Source organism: Motacilla alba, chromosome 22 (assembly GCF_015832195.1).
Source record: "Motacilla alba alba isolate MOTALB_02 chromosome 22, Motacilla_alba_V1.0_pri, whole genome shotgun sequence".
NCBI classification, from domain to species: domain Eukaryota; kingdom Metazoa; phylum Chordata; class Aves; order Passeriformes; family Motacillidae; genus Motacilla; species Motacilla alba.
The window spans coordinates 1,872,399-1,891,005 of record NC_052037.1 but is presented as its reverse complement, the minus strand read 5'-3'; the positions used below and the strand labels follow the sequence as shown (position 1 = coordinate 1,891,005).

The 18,607-nt window shown below is 64.6% G+C and overlaps 3 protein-coding genes across 5 annotated transcripts; all 3 read left to right on the top strand.

Annotated features, from left to right (window-relative positions):
- Positions 1 to 374: 374 nt before the first annotated feature.
- On the top strand, positions 375 to 2,818 carry FIGLA (folliculogenesis specific bHLH transcription factor; the record flags this gene model as incomplete). Its single annotated transcript, XM_038160164.1, has 4 exons — positions 375 to 743; positions 1,584 to 1,727; positions 2,180 to 2,285; positions 2,525 to 2,818. Coding segments are annotated over 4 exons (630 nt in total), but the record flags the coding sequence as incomplete, so codon positions are not given.
- Positions 2,819 to 2,979: 161 nt separating this feature from the next.
- Positions 2,980 to 15,299, top strand: ADD2 (adducin 2). Of its 3 annotated transcripts, XM_038160427.1 has the most exons (15): positions 2,980 to 2,998; positions 4,066 to 4,234; positions 5,139 to 5,277; positions 5,922 to 6,073; positions 6,953 to 7,033; positions 7,108 to 7,257; positions 7,963 to 8,106; positions 8,170 to 8,268; positions 8,953 to 9,132; positions 9,940 to 10,197; positions 10,918 to 11,037; positions 11,140 to 11,229; positions 11,830 to 11,980; positions 12,061 to 12,150; positions 12,913 to 15,299. In XM_038160427.1, exons 2-15 carry the CDS (start codon positions 4,067 to 4,069, stop codon positions 13,209 to 13,211), a joined length of 2,121 nt encoding a protein of 706 aa, XP_038016355.1. In that variant the 5' UTR covers positions 2,980 to 2,998; position 4,066; the 3' UTR covers positions 13,212 to 15,299. The 3 variants fall into 3 exon arrangements, with proteins under 3 accessions (XP_038016355.1, XP_038016356.1, XP_038016357.1); XM_038160428.1 differs by lacking the exon at positions 2,980 to 2,998 and having other exon boundaries at positions 4,006 to 4,234; positions 8,251 to 8,268; XM_038160429.1 differs by lacking the exon at positions 2,980 to 2,998 and having other exon boundaries at positions 4,006 to 4,234; positions 7,963 to 8,101; positions 12,913 to 13,050.
- Positions 15,300 to 15,984: 685 nt separating this feature from the next.
- On the top strand, positions 15,985 to 18,604 carry SNRNP27 (small nuclear ribonucleoprotein U4/U6.U5 subunit 27; the record flags this gene model as incomplete). The annotated part of the gene is made up of 7 exons (XM_038160163.1): positions 15,985 to 16,039; positions 16,234 to 16,355; positions 16,988 to 17,108; positions 17,618 to 17,727; positions 17,840 to 17,919; positions 18,002 to 18,066; positions 18,562 to 18,604. Coding segments are annotated over exons 2-7 (456 nt in total), but the record flags the coding sequence as incomplete, so codon positions are not given.
- Between the last annotated feature and the right edge of the window lie 3 nt (positions 18,605 to 18,607).

The window sequence follows — 18,607 nt, the reverse complement described above, 5'->3', positions numbered from 1 at the left end:
GCACAACCAGAGCTCGTCAGGCCCGGGTGGGTGCCACCTGTGCCTCATTAGTCCCGGGTATATAAGGGCCCTTTTTTCCCCAAATTCCTCATTTTTTTGAGAGTTAGCGGGTGCTGCTTCTGTTCTTTTGTGGGATGGGGGAGCCCAGCAGAGCTGGGGGGTGGCCGGGGGTCCTGGATCCCTCGGGGGTCTCACAGCCCTCAGGGGTCCTGGAGCCATTGGAGCCCTCAGGGGGCTTGGGGGTCCCGGGGCCCTCAAGGGACCCAGATACCCCGGGGGTCCCGGAGCCCTTGGGGGTCCCGGGGCCCTCGGGGGTCTCACAGCCCCCAGGGGTCCCGGGGCCCTCGGGGGTCTCACAGCCCCCAGGGGTCCCGGGGCCCTCAGGGGTCCCACAGCCCTCGGGGGTCCCGGGGCCCTCGGGGGTCCCGAAGCCATCGGAGCCCTCAGGGGTCTCGCAGCCCTCGGGGGTCCCGCAGCCCTCGGGGGTCCCGGGGGTCCCGCAGCCCTTGGAGCCCTCGGGGGTCCCGGAGCCTCCGAGGGTCCCGCGGCCCCCGGGGGTCCTGCAGCCCACGCCGCCCCCCGAGGTGCTGGAGGGGCTCCTGCGGCAGCGCTTCGGGCCCCTGCCCCGGCCGGCCACCATCGCCCGCCTGCGGCGCGGCCCCGCCGGGGGCTACGAGCCCACCGGGGACCCGGCCGAGGCGCTGGAGCGGCGGCAGGCGGCCAACGCCAAGGAGAGGGAGAGGGTGAGCGACCCCGAACCCCCCGAGCACGGCCCGGGCTGGGTCACACCGCGGGGACAGCGGCGGTGACACCCGGGGGGACTTGGAGTGTGAGGGGGGTTTGATCCTGGGGGTCCGGCTGAGTTTTAGGGGGGCCTGGTTTGATTCTGTGCGGGTCAGTTCAGTCCTGGGGTCAGTTTAACTGTGGGGGAGTCATGTTTAGTCCGGGTAAACCCGGTTTAATCCTGGTTTAAAGGGCCCAGTCTAATCCAGTTTGATCCTGTGGGGGACCCACTTTAATCCTCGGGGGCAGTTCAGTCCTGGGGTCGGTTTAATTCGGGGGGGGGGGGGACCCCGATTTCGGTTATGGGCGGGTCTGGTTTAATCCTGCTGAGCCCAGTTCAATCTTGAGAGATGCCACTTTGGTCCTGGGGGGATCCTGGTCTAACTGGGGGCTCCTGGGGTAACCTGGGGGTCTCTGGGGTCCCTTGGGGGTCCCTATTGGGGGTCTCTGGGGTCCTTTTGGGGTCTCTGACCGGGGTCCTTTTGGAGCCCTTTTGGGGTCTCTAAGGGGGTTCCTTTGGGGTCTCTGACCCAGTTCCATTTGGGGTGCCTTTGGGATCTGTAACTGGGGTCCCTTTGAGGTCTCTAATGGGATCCCCCTGCGTCTCTGACTGGGTCCATTTGGGGTCTCTAACCCAATTCCCTTTGGGGTCCCTTTGGGGTCCCTTTGGGGTCTCTGACTGGTTCCATTTGGGGTCCCTTTGGGGTTTCTGACCCAACTCCCTTTGGGGTGCCTTTGGGGTCTCTAGGGGGGTCCCCCTGGGTCTCTGACCGGGTCCCCCGGGTCCCTGTGTCCCGCAGATCCGGAACCTCAACAGTGGCTTCTCCCAGCTGCGGACGCTGGTGCCGCTGGTGCCGCGGGACCGCCGGCCCAGCAAGGCGGACACGCTGCGGGCGGCGGCGCAGTACATCCGGCTGCTGCGGGGCGTGCTGCGGGACTGCCAGGTGCGACCCTAAAACTGACCCCGAACCTGACCCCAAACCGACCCTAAACCCCTGAAACAGCCACTGCTGCGGGACTGCCAGGTGCGACCCCGAACCTGACCCCGAACCTGACCCTAAAACTGACCCTAAACCCCTGAAACAGCCACTGCTGCGGGGCTGCCAGGTGCGACCCCGAACCTGACCCCAGGTTTATTTCTTACTTTTCAGGTGGGAATTAATTTAAAAATTAAAAAAATAATAAAAAATTGAATTATTACTGAGGGTGAGCCCCAAAACCGACCCACAACCCGCCCTCTAATTTGGGGATTTTCCTGCTGGAGTTTTTTGAGGTCGGGATTAATTTAATAATTAAATTGATTTATTTTGGGGGGGGGTTATTATTTGGGGGGAGGCGTTCCTCTTGGGGGGGCACCCCCCAATTCTGATCTGTTTTTTAAATTCCCTTTTCCCAGGAGCCCGGCGCTGGGCAGGCCTTGGGGGGCGCTGCCGGGGGGCCCCCCCAGCCCGGCCTGGCAGGGCCCCCCCGCGCCCCTGGGGACCCCCCCAGCCTGGGGGAAGGTGAGTGAGAGGGGGGGCACCCCGGGAATTTGGGGGAGCCCCGGGATGGGGCTGCACCTGGAGGGGGCACAGAGCACCTTGGGGGATTTGGGGGCACCTGGGGGGGGGACAGAAAACCTGGGGGGGGTCACAATGGGGTGGGGGTTTGGGGGAGCGAGATCACCTCTCCCCCCAAATATTCCAGTATTCCAAAATATTCAAAATTCCTTTTTTTTCCTCCTTTCTTTCTTTCTTTCTAGGTTTGTCCTGACGCCCCCAAAAGTCCGGGGGGGGCCCGGTGGGGGGGGGTCTTCCCCGAAGACCGAGCTCCACCCCCCCATTTTTGGGGTCACGCTCCTGCCCTGGAGCCCTGCACCCCATAAAACCCCCCACCCCAAAATTAGGGGTGCGGGGGGGGTCTGTCACCCCCAAAACGCAGAGGCTGGGGGGGGGGGCGCAGAGCTATAATTAATTTCTCTATGAAATTGTAATTAGTAATTAGCTCCCCCCCAGATGAGGGCTTATTAACGATGGTTAATAAAAACCCAATTAATCGCTCAATAAAGCGGCGTTGTGGGGGCGCTTTGGGGGTCCCCCCCCCCGTTTATTGGCAGGGATTTTGGTGCGGGGGGGGGAGGGCGGGGCGGGGGGAGGTGCGGGGACACGCGTGGTGCGCGGGGGGGGCGGCCCTTTGTCAGGATGCTCTGAGGAGGAGGAGGAGGAGGAGGAGGAAGGTGGGTGATGGCAGCAGCCCCCGGCCGCAGCACCCCCCGGGGGAGGGGGGATTTGGGGAGCCTGGGGGGAGCCTGGGAGACCCCCCCCCTTTTGCTCAGCCGGCCGCAGGTGGGGGGGGTTGGGGGCTGCATCCCACCCCTCCCCCCGGGCCGGGCCTTCATCCCCGGGTGGTACCCGAGCCCATCCCCCGCCTGCCGGGGCGGGGGCGATGCTGCGGCCCCCCCGGTCGGTGCCGCCCGGTCCCGGCCCGTTCCAGCCCGGTTTCCGCGCCGGTTCCAGCCCGGTCCTCGCTCCCCCCCCGCCCTGCGGCTGCCGCAGCGGCGCTGGGCGCGGCGCGGGCGGAGGCGGGCGGGGGGGGATGCTGGGAGGGGGAAACGGGGGGTGGGGGTCCTAGCCCAGCCCCCCAGAGCCCCCCCGCCTTCTCCGGGGGCTGCCCGGGCCCTGCGGCCGGGGGTGACCGCGGCCCCCCCGGATTTATCCCCCCGCCCGGTGAGACAGGTGCGCTGCGAGCGGCGAAATCCGGGGGTCCCCTTCGGCCCGAGCGAGGGGGGCTGGGGGCACCGCCGGGGTGGGGGGGAGCGGCCCCGCCCTGTGTTTTGGGGGGGCCCTTGGCAGCGGCGCCCCCGGAGCGCTCGGGGCGGTGACCTGGAGGAGAGGGGAGGGTCCTCTGGGGGGGTTGTTGGGGCCGGTTTGGGGTCTTTTGGGGTCGGTGGGCGGGGAACATCCCCCCGTGTGGCGGCAGAGTGGGGCCGAGCCCCCCATAGTGGGTGACCCCAATTTGGGGGAGCGCCCATGGGTGCCCCGAGCTGTGCCCGTTCCCAGCCCCATCCCTGCCCCGAGCTGTGCCCGTTCTCAGCCCCGTCCCTGCCCTCACCGGGCTGCCACCCAGCCCGGGCAGTGTCCCCTCCCCGCTGTCCCCGAGCTGTCCCCGGCTGCCGGGCAGGGCGGCTCCCCGCTGCCCTTATCAGCGGGCCGCAGCCGCTCGGTGTTTTCGGAGCTTTGCCCCCAATCTGTACCCCGGGGGTGCTGACGCCGCGTGTCCCCGCGTGTCCCCGCGTGTCCCCAGGATGAGCACGGCCGCCAGCCCCGAGCCCCTGCCCGAGCCCCCCGCCCCCGGGCCGCGCTGTCCCCCCCAGGAGGACCCCGAGCTCCTGCGGGCGCGGAGCGGGGACCTGCGCCAGGACTTCAACCTGATGGAGCAGAAGAAGAGGGTGACAATGATCCTGCAGAGCCCGGTGAGCCCCGGGCCCGCGCTGGCCCTGTCCCCTGCCCCGTCTGCCTGTCCCCAACCCCATCCGCCTGTCCCCCAGCCCCGTCCCGTGTGTCCCCAAACCCTGTCCCCAGCCTCTTCCTTTACGTCCCCCACCCCATCTCTCTTATCCCAAACCCCATCCCGCCTGTCCCTAACCCCATCCTACTTGTCCCCAACCTCTTCCTGGACGTCCCCCAGCCCTTATCTCCTGTCCCCAACCCTGTCCCGTCTGTCCCCAAACCCCTTCTTCGTGTCCCCAGCCCTCATCTGTCCCCCACCCCTCCTGGCCCAAATCCCGTCCCTCCTCTCGCCTTCTTGTCGCCGGCCCCATCCCTCCTGTCCCCAAGCTAATGGATGTCACCACACGGTGGTGCGTGTCCCCAGCTGGCAGTGCCACTGCCACCGCCGCGCTGCTGTCACCGAGCTGCCAGCGCCGCTGTGCCATGAGCCAGCGGTGTCACCGCCAGCAGGGTGGTGATGCCACCATCACCGCGCCACCAAGCCGGTGGTGCCACCATCACCTCTGTGGCACCAAGCTGGTGATGCTGGTGCCACCAGTGAGCCACCAAACTGTGGGTACCGCTGACACCAAGTCAGCAGTGCCACCCTCACCGTGTCACCAAGCTCGTGGTGTCACTATCCCCCATGTCACCAAGCTGCCAGCGCCACCAAGGCATCGGTGTCCCCAACACCAAACCGCCAGTGCCACCTGCACCGTGTCCCTAAGGTGCCACCATCCCCTCTGTGGCACCAAGCTGGCAGCGTTACTGCCACCAACCCAGTGACACTGTCCCCTCTGCCATCACCGTGCCACCGAGCCAGCGGCGCTGCCCCCGCCCCGACGTCCCCAAGGTGCCACCCAGCCCGTTGTCACCCTGTCCCCGCAGTCCTTCCGGGAGGAGCTGGAGAGCCTGATCCAGGAGCAGATGAAGAAGGGGAACAACTCGTCGCACGTGTGGGCGCTGCGGCAGATCGCCGACTTCATGGCCACCACGTCCCCCGCCGCCCTGCCCACCTCCCCCATGGGTGCGTGGGGCACCAGGGGTGGGAAAAACCCCAAAACCGGGGGGACGCCAAATCTTTGCGACCTTGGAACCTCCAAATCTCACAAAAAACCTTTGGGAACTTTTGGGGGCCTCAAATGCTTTGGGACCACCAAACCTTTGGGACCTTGAGACCCCAAAAACCTTTGGGGTCATCAAAACTTTGAGACCCCCCCAACCTTTGGGGAGCCCTAAACTTTTGGGATCTTGGGGACTCCCAGATCTTTGGAATCATCAACTCTTTGGGATCTTGGGGTGCCACCAAACCCCTGGGATCCCCCAAAACCTTTGAGGCCCACCAAATCTTTGGGGTCATCAAACCTGGGGAACCACCAAGCTTTTAATGCCTCGGGGACCCCCAAATCTTTGTGGCCACCAAACCTTTGATGCCTCGGGGACCCCCAAATCTTTGTGACCACCAAACCTTCAATGTCCTGGGGACCCCCAAATCTTTTGTGGCCACCAAACCTTTGATGTCTTGGGGACCCCCAAATCTTTGTGGCCACCAAACCTCGATGCCCAGCACGCCTTTGGATCCACCAAACCCATCCCACAACCCTCTGCCCCCGGTGAACCCCCCGTGCTTTGGGGGCTCCCACGGCTGACGGGGGGGTCCCCGATCCCCAGGGCTGGCCTCGGTCACCCCCATCAATGACCTGCACGGGACAGAGGGGCCGGCGCTGGCCAAGGGCGAGCGGCTGATGCGCTGCAAGGTGGGCAGCATCCACCGCCTGCTGGACCTGTACGGCTGGGCGCAGCTGGGACACGCCGCTGTCACCGTGAGCACCCCAAAAAAACAAAAATGGGGGGGCTGGGGCTGCCCTGGGGGGACTTGGGGTTGTTTTGAGGGGATTTGGGGCTGCCCTGGGATGATTTGGGGCTGTTTTGGGGGAATTTGGGGTTGTTTTGTGGGTTCAGGGGGCTTTTGGTACCTGCTGGACTGGTACAGGCTGGGCACAATTGGGACACGCCGCTGTCACCGTGAGCACCCCAAAAAAATTAGGGGGCCTGGGGTTGCCTTGGGGGCAGTTGAGGTTGGTTTGGGGTTGCCATGAGGGGATTTGGGGTTCTTTGGGGGAATTTGGGGGTTCAGGGGGCTCTTGGTACCTCCTGGACAGGAGGCTTGGGGGTGCTTTGGGTTGCAGGAGCGGTTGAGGAGGTTGTGCTGTGGTTTGTGGGGCTTTGGGTGGATTTTGGATTGGGGGTGGCGATTTTGGGGTTTTCTCGGGGGGAGTGGGCATTTTGGGTGGTTGAGATTCGGGGAGTTTCAGGAATTGGGGTTCTTTGGTGGGATTTTGGGGGGTTTGGTGGATTTTGGAAGGTGGGGAGCTGTTGGGTTCTTAGAGGGGTGTTGGTGATTTGGGGGGGTCTGAGCGGTTCTGGACATTTGAGGTGGGTGGGGTTTGAGGGTTTGTGGGCTGTTCTTTTGGGGAAGTTTGTGGGGTTTTGGGGACATTTGGGGTGGGTGGGATTTGAGGGTTTTTGGGCTGTTCTTTTGGGGGGTTTTGTGGTTATCGTTGGGTTCCTTCGGGCTGTTGGTTTTTGGGGGGAGGCTCGGAGGCTTTGCCGTGGTTTGGGGGCGATCAGAGGGGTGCAGGTCTTTCGGGGGGGTGCTCATTTTGGGATTTTTTCTCCCCCCGCCCTCTCCCCCGCGACAGCTGCGGGTCAGCAAGGAGCAGGAGCACTTCTTGGTGGCCCCGCAGGGGCTGGCGTGCAGCGAGGTGACAGCGGCCAGCCTGGTGAGCCCCCCGCTCCCTCCCCGCGGGGCTGCCGGGGCGGGGAGCAGCCCCCTGAGCCCCCCCGTGCCCCCCAGGTGAAGGTGAACGTGCTGGGGGCCGTGGTGGAGCAGGGCAGCACCGGCTTCGCTCCCGACGCTCGCAGCTTCAGCCTGCACGCCGCGATCTACGCGGCTCGGCCCGACACCCGCTGCATCGTGCGGCTGCACACCCCGGCCGCGGCCGCCGTACGCGGGGAGCGGGGCTCGGGGCTAGGGGGGCGGGGGGGAGGCCGGGTTTGGGGGGATTCGGGGGCTTGGGAATTAGGAGGATGTGGGGGAGGCCGGGTTTGGGGGGATTCGGGGGGGTCAGGAGAATGTGAGGGTTTCAGGGGAGGTTGGGTTTGGGGGGATTTGGGGGCTCGGGGGGCGGGGGGATGTGGGAGAGGTTGGTTTTGGGGGGATTTGGGGGCTTGAGAATTAGGGGAATAGGGGGGAGGTTGGGTTTGGGGGGGATTCGGGGGGGTCAGGAGAATGTGGGGGTTTTAGGGGAGGTTGGTTTTGGGGAGATTTGGGGGCTTGGGAATTAGGGGAATAGGGGGGAGGTCGGGTTTGGGGGGATTCGGGGGGCTCAGGAAGCAGGGGGATGTGGGGGAGGTTGGTTTTGGGGGGTTTTGGGGCTTGGGAGTAAGGGGAATGTGAGAACTTTTAGGGGGGCTTGGGAATTAGGGGAACGTGGGAGCTTTTATGGGAGGTTGGGTGTGGGGGGGAATTTGGGAGAGTGGAAGGGTGATTTGGAAGGGGTGGTGGTGTTTTTTGGGGGGCTGTCAGTGGGGTTTTTTGGGGCTGTGGGTGTTTTGGGGGGGGGCTGCCGGTGGTTTTTTGGGGCTGTGGGTGTTTTTGGGGGGCTGTTGGCGTTCCTCGGCCCCCTGCCCTGTGCCCCCCCGTGCCCAGGTGTCGGCCATGCGCTGCGGGCTGCTGCCCATCTCCCGCGCCGCTCTCCTCCTGGGGGACGTCGCCTACTTCGACTTCCGCGGGGAGGTGGAGGACGAGGCCGATCGCGTGGAGCTGCAGAAGTGCCTCGGGCCCACCTGCAAGGTGAGGGCACACCTGGGGGGGCGCGGGGGTCACCCCGCCCGCCCCGCTGACGCCCCGCTGCAGATCCTGGTGCTGCGGAACCACGGCGTGCTGGCGCTGGGGGACACGGCCGAGGAGGCTTTCTACAGCATCTTCCACCTGCAGGCGGCCTGCGAGGTGCAGGTGAGCGGGGGGCTGGCAGCGGCGGGAGCACGCCCTGAGCTGGGCCAGGCTCAGAGTGCCCAGGGGCACGGCAGGAGCTGTGCTGGGTCTGAGCCCCTCATTTCCACCCCATACCCTGACCTGTGCCAATCTCAGCCCCTCATTTCCACCCCATACCCTGAGCTGGGCCAGGCTCAGCTCAGCCAGAGTGCCCAGGGGCATGGCATGAGCTGTGCCAGCTCTCAGCCCCTCATTTCCACCCCCGTGCCCTGAGCTGTGCCAATCTCAGCCCCGTTCCCCTCCATACCCTGACCTGTGCCAGTCCCAGCCCCTCATTCCCCTCCATGCCCTGACCTGTGCCAGTCCCAGCCCCTCATTTCCACCCCATACCCTGAGCTGGGCCAGGCTCAGCTCAGCCAGAGTGCCCAGGAGCATGGCATGAGCTGTGCGAGCTCTCAGCCCCTCATTTCCCCCATGCCCTTAGCTTTTCCAGCTCTCAGCCCCGTTCCCCTCCATGCCCTGACCTGTGCCAGTCCCAGCCCTGTTCCCCCCCATACCCCGAGCTGTGCCAGTCCCAGCCCCTCATTTCCCCCCATGCCCTGACCTGTGCCAGTCCAGCCCCGTTCCCCTCACGTGCCAGCTCCGGGGGTGGCCGGGGGGCCGTCCCCGGCCGTCCCCGTGCCAGCGGTGCCCGGTGCCCCGCAGGTGTCGGCGCTGGCGAGCGCGGGGGGCGCGGAGAACCTGATCGTGCTGGAGCGGGGGCAGCAGCGCGGCCCCCACGGGCTGAGCGCCGTGCGCCGCGCCGGCAGCACCTTCGGGCCCCTGCACAAGAGCCGCCTGGGCGAGCACGAGTTCGAGGCCCTCATGAGGATGCTGGACAACCTGGTGAGAGCCCAGCCCGCCCCAGAACCGGCTGGGGTAGAGCAGAGTTCATCCGGGACTCGGTTTCCTCGTGGTGAAGCAGACTTGATCAGGGACTCAGTTTCCTTGTGGTAAAGCACAGTTTATCAGGGACTCAGTTTCTTCATGGTAAAGCAGAGTTTATCAGGGACTCAGTTTCTTTGTGGTGAAGCAAAATTGATCAGGGACTCAGTTTCTTTGTGGTAGAGTTCATCAGGGACTCAGTTTCCTCGTGGTGAAGCAGACTTGATCAGGGACTCAGTTTCTTCACACAGGGAAGGCCCCTGCTCTATTCACATATTTACACGTGAATATCAGAGTAATGTGAACATCACATAAATATCAGGATGCACCGGGTTAAAGCTAGCTGGTCAGCAGCACAGTGAGACCCAGTTCAGTGCTTGGTAACGGCTGTTGAATATAAACAAATTTTCTCTTTCTAGATATGTTTACAAACCTTGTTCACTGATTGTCATGGGACAGACCTATAGTATATGTTATAGTTTATAGTTTATGTCATACAGTTTATGTTATAGTTTATAGTTTATGTTATAGTTTATCATTTATGTTTACAGTTTATATTTTATGTTCATAGTTTATGCAGGTGCAAAAGATTCTTTCACTTATGTCGGTTCTTGTGCTAGCTGTTCTCTCACTCCTCTACCCCTTCCCTTCCCTATGGAAACTTATAAATCCTTTTCCTTACAATATCTCTACCCGTCTGTGACAAAAACACGCCCCAAGCCCTCAGTTCTCCCCCCGTGCCTGACTGCCCTCTCCGTGCTTCCCCAGGGCTACCGCACGGGCTACACGTACCGCTACCCCCTGGTGCAGGAGAAGAGCAAGCCCAAGAGCGACGTGCTGATCCCCGCCACCGTCACGGCCTTCGTCTTCGAGGAGGAGCCCGCCGGGACCCCCGCCCTGCGCCAGCACGCCCAGAAGCAGCAGAAGGAGAAGACCAGGTGGCTCAACACCCCCAACACCTACACCAGGGTCAACCTGGCCGAGGAGGCGCAGGGCAGCGCCGGCAGCCAGAGGACAAAGACCACGGTGAGGGGCGCTGGGGGCGCTGGGGACCCTGGGTGGGACTGTCCTGGGGATGGACCCCGCGAGAATCTGGGGTGTAGGGAGGCCCGGGCACCCCCTGCGTCCTGTAATGAGGATTATTTTGAAATGCCACCACCCCATTCTTGTGGGGCCGAGTGGTGTTGGCTTTATCGGGGTCTTCCCTCTCTGCAAGATGCATTTATTGGGGTCTCCCTCATTTATTGGGGTCTCCCTCTATGCAAAACACATTTATTGGGGTCTCCCTCTATGTTACATTTATTGGGGTCTCCTCATTTATTGGGGTCTCCCTCTATGTTACATTTATTGGGGTCTCTGCTTCATTATCGGGGTCTCTTCGTAAGGTGTATTTGGTGCAGTCTCCCCTCTGCACAAGATGCGTTGTTTGGGGTTTCCTCACATTTTTCAGGGTCTCCCCTCTAAATAAAATGCTTTTATTGGGGTCTCACCTTCGGGGGGGGGGTCTCCCTTCTACACAAGACCTGTTTATCAGGGTCTCCCCTCTATTACTGGGGTGCTCCTTCTATACATGATGCATTTGGTCAGGCCTTCCCTCTATGCAAGGAGTGTTTATTGGGGTCTGCCTGCATTTATGGTGTTTCCCCTCCACGCTGGGGTCTCCCCTCTGTACAAGCTGCATTTTTTGGGGTCCCCCTTCCATGCTGGGCGTCTCCTCTTCCCCAAACCCCGTTCCCGGGTTGGCAGTGGCTGCGGGCAGACGAGGTGGAGAAGGGCAGCAGCGGGACCCCGATCCGCATCGAGAACCCCAACCAGTTCGTGCCGCTCTACACGGACCCGCAGGAGGTGCTGGAGATGCGCAACAAGGTGAGCCGGGCTGGGCTGGGCTGGGCCGGGCCGGGGACAGCGGGGGCTCGGGAGGGCTCAGCCCTGTCCTTGGAGGGGATTTATCCCTGTCCTCCCCCACAGATCCGCGAGCAAAACCGCCAGGATGTGAAATCAGCCGGGCCCCAGTCGCAGCTGCTGGCCAGCGTCATCGCCGAGACCAGCCGCAGCCCCGTATGGCACCGTGTCACCCGTGTCACCCCCTGTCCCCAGCCCTGCATCCCCAGCAACTGCCCTGTATGGCACCCGTGTCACCTGTGTCACCCCATGTCCCCAGCCCTGCATCCCCAGCCGCAGCCCCGTATGGCACCGTGTCACCTGTGTCACCTGTGTCACCCCATGTCCCCAGCCCTGCATCCCCAGCCCCACCCACGGCCCACATCACCCTGTGTCACCTGATGTCTCCAGCCCTGTGACAGACACCTCATGTCCCCAGCCCTGTGACACCCTGTGTGCCCAGCCCATGTCACCCTGTCACCCCTCACGTCCCCAGCCCCATCCACAGCCCATGTCACCCCGTGTCACCTCCTGTCCCACGCCCCACATCACCCCACATGCCCTGCCCAGAGCACCCAGCCCTTCCCTGGCTCCACAGGTCTGGGGCAGTGACACCACTCCAAGGGCAGAGGGGACACTGCTGCGGTGGGGGACACTGCTTGGGTGGGGGACACTGCTGGCATGGGGCTCTTGACACAGTTCCAGAGGGGGTGACACTGTCCTGGAGGGGGTGACACTGCCCCAGGGAGGTGACACCACTCTGGGGCTCTGTTTCAGTCCACCGAGAGCCACCTGGGGGACGCGGAGGCCAAGGAGGGCGGGGAAGAGGCTCCCCCCGAGCCAGAGCCCCCCAACCCCTTCAGCCAGCTCACGGACCAGGAGCTGGAGGAGTACAAGCAGGAGGTGGAGAGGAAGAAGCGGCTGCAGGGTAGGAGAGACCCCCCAAAGCCCCCCAGAGCCCCGGGTGGCACTGAGGGGACCCGGGGCCAGCGTGTCTCTCTGTGGCAGGCGAGAAGGACGCAGCTGCAGAGGAGAGCGGGGCTCCCCCCCCAGAGCCACCCCCTCCGGAGCCCCCGGCGCCCGCGGAGCCCACGGAGGGTGAGTGGGGTGACGAGCACCCCAAAAACGAGGGGTGGGGTCCCCGCGAGCAGCAGGAGCGGGGGGACGAGGGTGGCTGAGACGCAGCTCGCTGTCACCTCGTGTCACCTCGTGCTGTCACCCCGCTCCAGAGGGGCCGATGGGGAGCGTGGCAGGAGGACGTGAGCTCTGCCAGTGGCTTTGTGGGGTGCAGGGGAACCCCCTGTCCCCCAGCCCGGTCCCCAGGCTCCGTTCCCACTGTTCCGACCCACAGCGGGTGCCGGGGCGCGGCTCGGGGCTGCTGGCTCTGCCATGGTGTCTCGTGGTGTCCGTCTGTCTGTCTGTGTGTCTCCACAACGTCTCCTTTCTCTTTCCTCCCCGTGTGCCTGTCACCCAAGGAGTTACCCCTGAATCCCTGGCGCCGTAGTAAGTACGGAGAGGCCACCCCCGGGCGAGGGACACGGGCTCGGGGGGATCTTCGGTCTCCGTGGAAATCCCTTAGGAACCCCCCCGGGGAATCCCTCCTTGGTGTCGCTTCCTGCTTCTCCTGCTGCCTCCTCCCGGCTCCCGGCTCTCCATCCCACATCGCTTGTCCCGCAGGGAGGGGGCGGCTCGGGGGGCTGGGGGAGCGGTGCCTGCGGCAGGACGGGATCAAATCCCGACGTTCTCCGCTCGTGGAGGCCAAATCCCGCTCCTGCCCGGGCCCCACTGGACACCTGGGGGGATAAACCCCCCACAACAGCGGCGCTGCTGCCCCAATTCCCTGCTCCGTCTGTTCCCAAGGTGACAAGAAGGCCGACGGTGGCCCAGCCCCCCCTGACTCCACTGCCAAGAAGGAGCCACCGGCCGTGGTGAACGGGAAGGATGAGGAGCAGAGCACCGAGGAAAACCTTGGGAAAGGGGGGACAGACAGGACAACCACCAACGCCGACCAGGACGCCCCCAAGGAGAAGGAGACGGTGACCAGCAACCCCGTGTCCCCCGACGGTTCACCCTCCAAATCACCCTCCAAAAAGAAGAAGAAATTCCGGACCCCATCTTTCCTGAAAAAAGGCAAAAAGAAGGAGAAGATCGAATCCTGAGCCTCCCGGGGCCTCGCGCCTGCGGACCCCCGGGATCTCCGAGACCCCGAGGCGCGGCCCAAACCCCCGGAACCCGGCTGCTTCCCGGGCCCTCCTGGCACAAGGCACCTCGTCCCCCTTGTCACCCGCCCCTGGGGGCGGCCACCGAGCTTAGAGAGACCGTGGTCCCCGTTTGGGGAGACTCCCGCTGCACCTTCCTCCCCCCTCTCCCTCCGGGGCTCCGGCCCCTTCCCACCGCGGGCCGAGGGCTGGATTTTCTCCACCAGAGCCCGGATCTGCTTGATTCGAGGAAGAAAAGGGTGTGTTGTGGTTATTTTCTTCACCTTCTGTTTCAAGCTCTGCTGGAATGGCGCTGGCTTCATCCCCAGGGAAAGCATCCCCATCGCTTTGCGGGGAGAGCGGGAGCGAGCTGAAGGCGGGGGATCGCTGTCCCCGAAGGAGGAGCTGAGGATTCTCCTCCCTGGGTTGTAATCTTCCCCTCCGTGGGCTCAAGAGCCACTTCATCCCCTTCTCCCGGCGCTCCCAGCCCGTGTTTTCCCCACCCGAGGAAGAGCAGCAGGATTTCCCACCGCTGGAACAGCCCCCACCTCACTGCACGACCCGCACCTGGGAAAACAGGGAACAGAGCCCCCCTCCGGGAACTGCCTGTGTCACTGAAAACTGAGCAGAACTCACTCACTAAGTGCTACTTCGGGATGAACACACGCTGCCAGCTCCCGCCGGCCTCCGGCCCCCTGCTCTTCCCAGCTCTGGATTCCCAGCACCGGTTCCATCCTTCCTGGCGCTCCCTCCCCTGCCAGCGTTACCACCTCCTGGCCAGCCCCTGCCCGGGAAGAGCCCCGGCCGTGCCCGTGCTCCCCACAGCCCTTCCAGCACTGGGATTCGGGGAGAAATCACCAGGATCAGCCCCTCATCCTCCCCCTTTCCCAGGGCGCTCGCCCTGAGCCTCGCTGCGTCCACGGAGCCTGGCCCAGGAGGTCTGGAATGCCCTGAGCGCCCTTTTGGGGTTCCCCCACCCCAGCAGGGTTTCCCCAGGTGCCATCGCTGTGGGTTCAAACCCTTTCCCTGCTGGGAGGCAGCTCGTGGGGGTTGGATCCCCTCTGGAAGGGCACAAAGCAGGAAACAGCAGGGAGAGCCCAGGCAGGGATCTTGCCAGAGCCCCAGCCCGAGCCGGGAGTTTGGGAAGAGCCTTTGCCCTGCCCCGTGTCCCCCCCAGGTCCCCATCCCACTCCTGCCGGGTGGGGGGCACCCAGGGCACACTCTGAGCCCCTCAACCCTGTCACCGGGGGGGCTGTTCCTCACTGCCACTGATTTTGAGGCTCTTTGAGGCCGTTTTTGTCCCTTGGGCCTGCTCCCTCGGGGTGACCCAGGGCAGCAGAGCCTGTAGAGACAGCCGTGTCACCTCCCTGGGGTAGCACTGTCACACCCGGGGGCGATTCCTGAATGACAGCACTGCCACACGCCCAGCCCAGCCCGGGGGCTCCCCCAGGGGTCTTGTCCCTGAAGGTGTGGCCCCGGGGCCTTTGTCCCCCCTTTTCTCCCCAAGGGTCTGTCCCTGGGGGCTTTGTCACCCCTTTTCTCCCCAAGGGTCTGTCCCTGGGGGCTTTGTCACCCCTTTTCCCAAGGGCCAGTGGCTTTGCAGGGGACCCCGGGGTTGACCTCCCCCTCCATGAAATTCCAAGTAGAAAGGGACGAAGGCTCCAGTGCCACCATCCTCACCACGATGGAGGGCAACAGAGCCAAGATCACACCCCAGGACCACCCCTCGGGTCCTTCCCCCAGCCCACCTCCCTGCCTCCCCCTCCCCTCGCTCCAGCAAATCCCTGATCCGGGGCCCCCACATCTGCACCTCCGCTGGCAAACAGGCTGATCCCACGTTGGCAGCGGGGCAGGGCGAGTCCAGCCGGGCTCAGCACCTCTCCTCCCGCCCGGGGCTGCCCACCGGGGAAGGTGCGGGTGGCAGGGCGGGTGCTGCACCCCCGGGACGGCACCGGGAGGAGGCCGGGGTGCGGCACGTCCCCGCGTGTGACAATCGCGGCCGGGAGCGCGCGGAACGCCGGTGTAAATAAACCCCGTGTTTGGCACCTGGCAGCGCTCGGAGCCTCGGGGATGGGGTGGGAAGGAGACGGAGATGGGGACGGGGTAGGAATTGGCATAGGGATGGGGATGGGGATAGGAATGGGATGGGAATTGGAATGGGAAGGGGATGATGGTGATGGGGATGGGAATGGGAATGGGAAGGAGATGATGGGGATGGTGATGGGTATGAGGAATGGCACGGGGATGGAGGTGGGAATGGGATGGGATGATGATGGGGATGGGACGGGTGGAGGTGGGAATGGCACAGGGATGGGGCTCAGGGTGAAGATGGCACGCTGCCGTGGTTCGGGAACAGGACTCCCCCCGGAGCCGCTGGCACTGGGTGTGCCGGACAGCGGGAAGGGTCCAGCAGCTCCTCACAGAAGCCCCTCCTGAAGCCCCCGATACCGAGGCCGGCACAGCCGCAGCACCTTCGGGCTCCGGGCTGGGCCGGGCCGGCACTGCTTGAACGGGGGGACCGAGCCGAGGACGGGAGCAGGGCCGGGCCGGGCAGGGACAGAGCCGGGAGAGGGACGGGACCGGGCAGGGACAGGGCCCGGAGGGGGCAGAGCGGGCAGCGGCCGGCGGAGGTGACGGTGGCGGCCCCGCCTTCCTCCCCTCCTTCCTCCCTTTCCCTTCCTCCCCTCCTCTTCCTGCCCTCTCCTCCTTCCAGCCCTCCTCTTCCTCCCGGCCCTCCCCTCGCTCTCCGGCCTGGGCGGGCTCTCGGGGCGAGCGGCGGCACCGGGCCGGTGCGTTCCCGTGCGGTGCTGAGCGGCTCCCCTCGGGCCGGTTCCCCTCAGGCGGGTTCCCCTCAGCCCGGTTCTCTCCTGCCCGGTTCCCTGAGCCGGCTCCCCTCAGCCCGCTCCCCTCAGCCCGGTTCTCTCCTGCCCGCTCCCCTCAGCCCGGTGCCCTCGGGCCGGTTCCCTGAGCCGGCTCCCCTCAGCCCGGTTCTCCTGCCCGGTTCTCCTGCCCGGTGCCCTCGGGCCGGCGGCGCCGTGGGAGCAGCAGCGCGGGGCTGAGGGGCGGCCATGGGCCGCAGCCGCTCCCGGTCACCGCCGCGGCGGGGTGAGCGGGCACCGGGGCACCGGGAGGGACGGGAACGCGGGGGAGGCCAGGGGGAACCCGGGGGAAGGGCCGGGGGAGATCGGGGTGGAAGGGCCGGGGGTAGGGGGGACTGAGACCCTCCAGGGTGGGGAGGCCCTGGTTCCTCACTTGGGGAGGAGCAGAGACTGTCTCCCTCATCCTCCTCTTCTTCCTCCTCATCCTTCTCTATTCCTTCTCTTGTTCTCCTCTTCCTCCTCTCCTCTCCTCTTCCTCCTTCTCCCCCTCCCCATGCTTCTCTATTCCTTCTCCGCTTCCTTCTCCTCTTCCTCCTCTCCTTTTCCTTCTTCTCCCCCTCCCCATCCTTATCTTCTCCTTCTCTTCCTCTCCTGCCACCCCTCCCCACCTTGCTCTGGTTTTTGGGGACCGTCACCCCCTCCTGGCTGATCCCCCGGGTGATTTCCCCCTGGATCATTCCCCTCGCTCCAGCTGCAGATTTTTCCCGCTGCTCCTTCCCCCCGGGGGGTGCCCAGAGCTGTCCCGGAGGGGTGGGAAGGGCAGCGCCGGGGTCTCCGCTGGGGTTTTCCGTGGGGTTTCCTGTGGGATTCCCTTTGGGAAGCGGGCAGGGCAGCAGGAACTGACCCTTCCCCGGGCAGAGCGCCGGCGCTCGCGTTCCACGTCCCGGGACAGGGACAGGCGGCGGCGGGAGCGATCGCGGTCCCGGGACAGGGACAGGAGGAGGAGCCGGTCCCGCTCCCCACACCGGAGACGGTCCAGGTGAGGGCAGGGACATCCAGGTGATGGTGGGGACATTCAGGTGAGGGCAGGAATGATCCAGGTGATGTCAGGGGTGATCCAGGTGAGGGCAGGGACATCCAGGTGATGTTAAGGGTGATCCAGGTGAGGGTGGGGACTGTCCAGGTGAGGGGAGGGACATCCAGGTGGTGTCAGGGGTGATCCAGGTGAGGGCAGGGACATCCAGGTGGTGTCAGGGGTGATCCAGGTGAGGGCAGGGACATCCAGGTGGTGTCAGGGGTGATCCAGGTGGTGTCAGGGGTGATCCAGGTGAGGGCAGGGACATCCAGGTGGTGTCAGGGGTGATCCAGGTGGTGTCAGGGGTGATCCAGGTGAGGGCAGGGACATCCAGGTGGTGTCAGGGGTGATCCAGGGCCACCAGCATGGGGTGGGCACAGCGAGGTGAGGGCACCCTGGGTGGCCTGGGGGCAGCAGGAGCTGCAGGTGGGGGTTTGGGTGGCAGTTGCAGCCCCAGCTCGTGTGCCCAGCAGGTCCCCGCGCCGGCACCGCTCCAGCTCCTCGTCCCCAGCGCGGCCCAAGGAGCGCCGGGATGAGGAGAAGAAGGAGCTCAAGGACTCCAAGAAGGAGCGGCAGATCACAGGTGAGGGGGGTTTCCCTCCTGGAGCACCCCCGGGGCCATGACCAGCCCAGGGACACCCGGATTTCTGGGAATCCCATCACCCGTGCTGGCTCAGTCGATTTTCTTCCCTCAGAGGAGGATTTGCAGGGCAAGACAGAGGAGGAGATCGAGATGATGAAGATGATGGGTTTTGCCTCCTTTGATACCACCAAGGTGAGCGCCCCTGCAGGGGCTCTGCGGTGTCAGCTGCCCTGTTTGGGGGTAATCCATGGGATTTTGGGACGTTTCTCCTCAGGGGAAGAAGGTGGATGGTGCTGCCAATGCCTACGCCATCAACGTGTCCCAGAAGAGGAAGTACAGGTGTGTCCCCCTGCTTTGGGAGGGAGAGAGCAGTTTGTGGTGTCAGGTACCCCTGGCCACGGTCTCACCGTGCTCCAGCTGCCAGGCCTGGGGAAAACGGAAATCTGGTGGGGTTTAGAGTCAGGAGCAGCGGTGAGAGCCCTCCAGATGCCCCTGGGAACGGGGAAATCAGGAGGATGAGGAGTGAGGAGCACCTTAGGAACGGCTGGGATGTGCCCGGGGAGGCCTGGACAGGGCCAGAGCAGCGGGAAGCCACACTGCTCACCTGGTTTACCCCCAAAACCACCCAGATTCTGTCAGTTCTGGCACTTTGCTCCCTTTCTGAGGGCAGCCCGGGCTGCGCTGGAGCAGCTCCTCGCCGGGAGCCTTCCTGCCCTTCTCCTGCCCAAATCCCTGGGGAATGGGGGTCCCCGTGGCTGCTGAGCCCCGTCCCAGCCTCCCCCGGGTGTTTTTCTCCCGGGATTTGGGGCTGACGCTGGCTCCCTCCTCGCCCAGGCAATACATGAACAGAAAAGGAGGATTCAACAGGCCCCTGGATTTC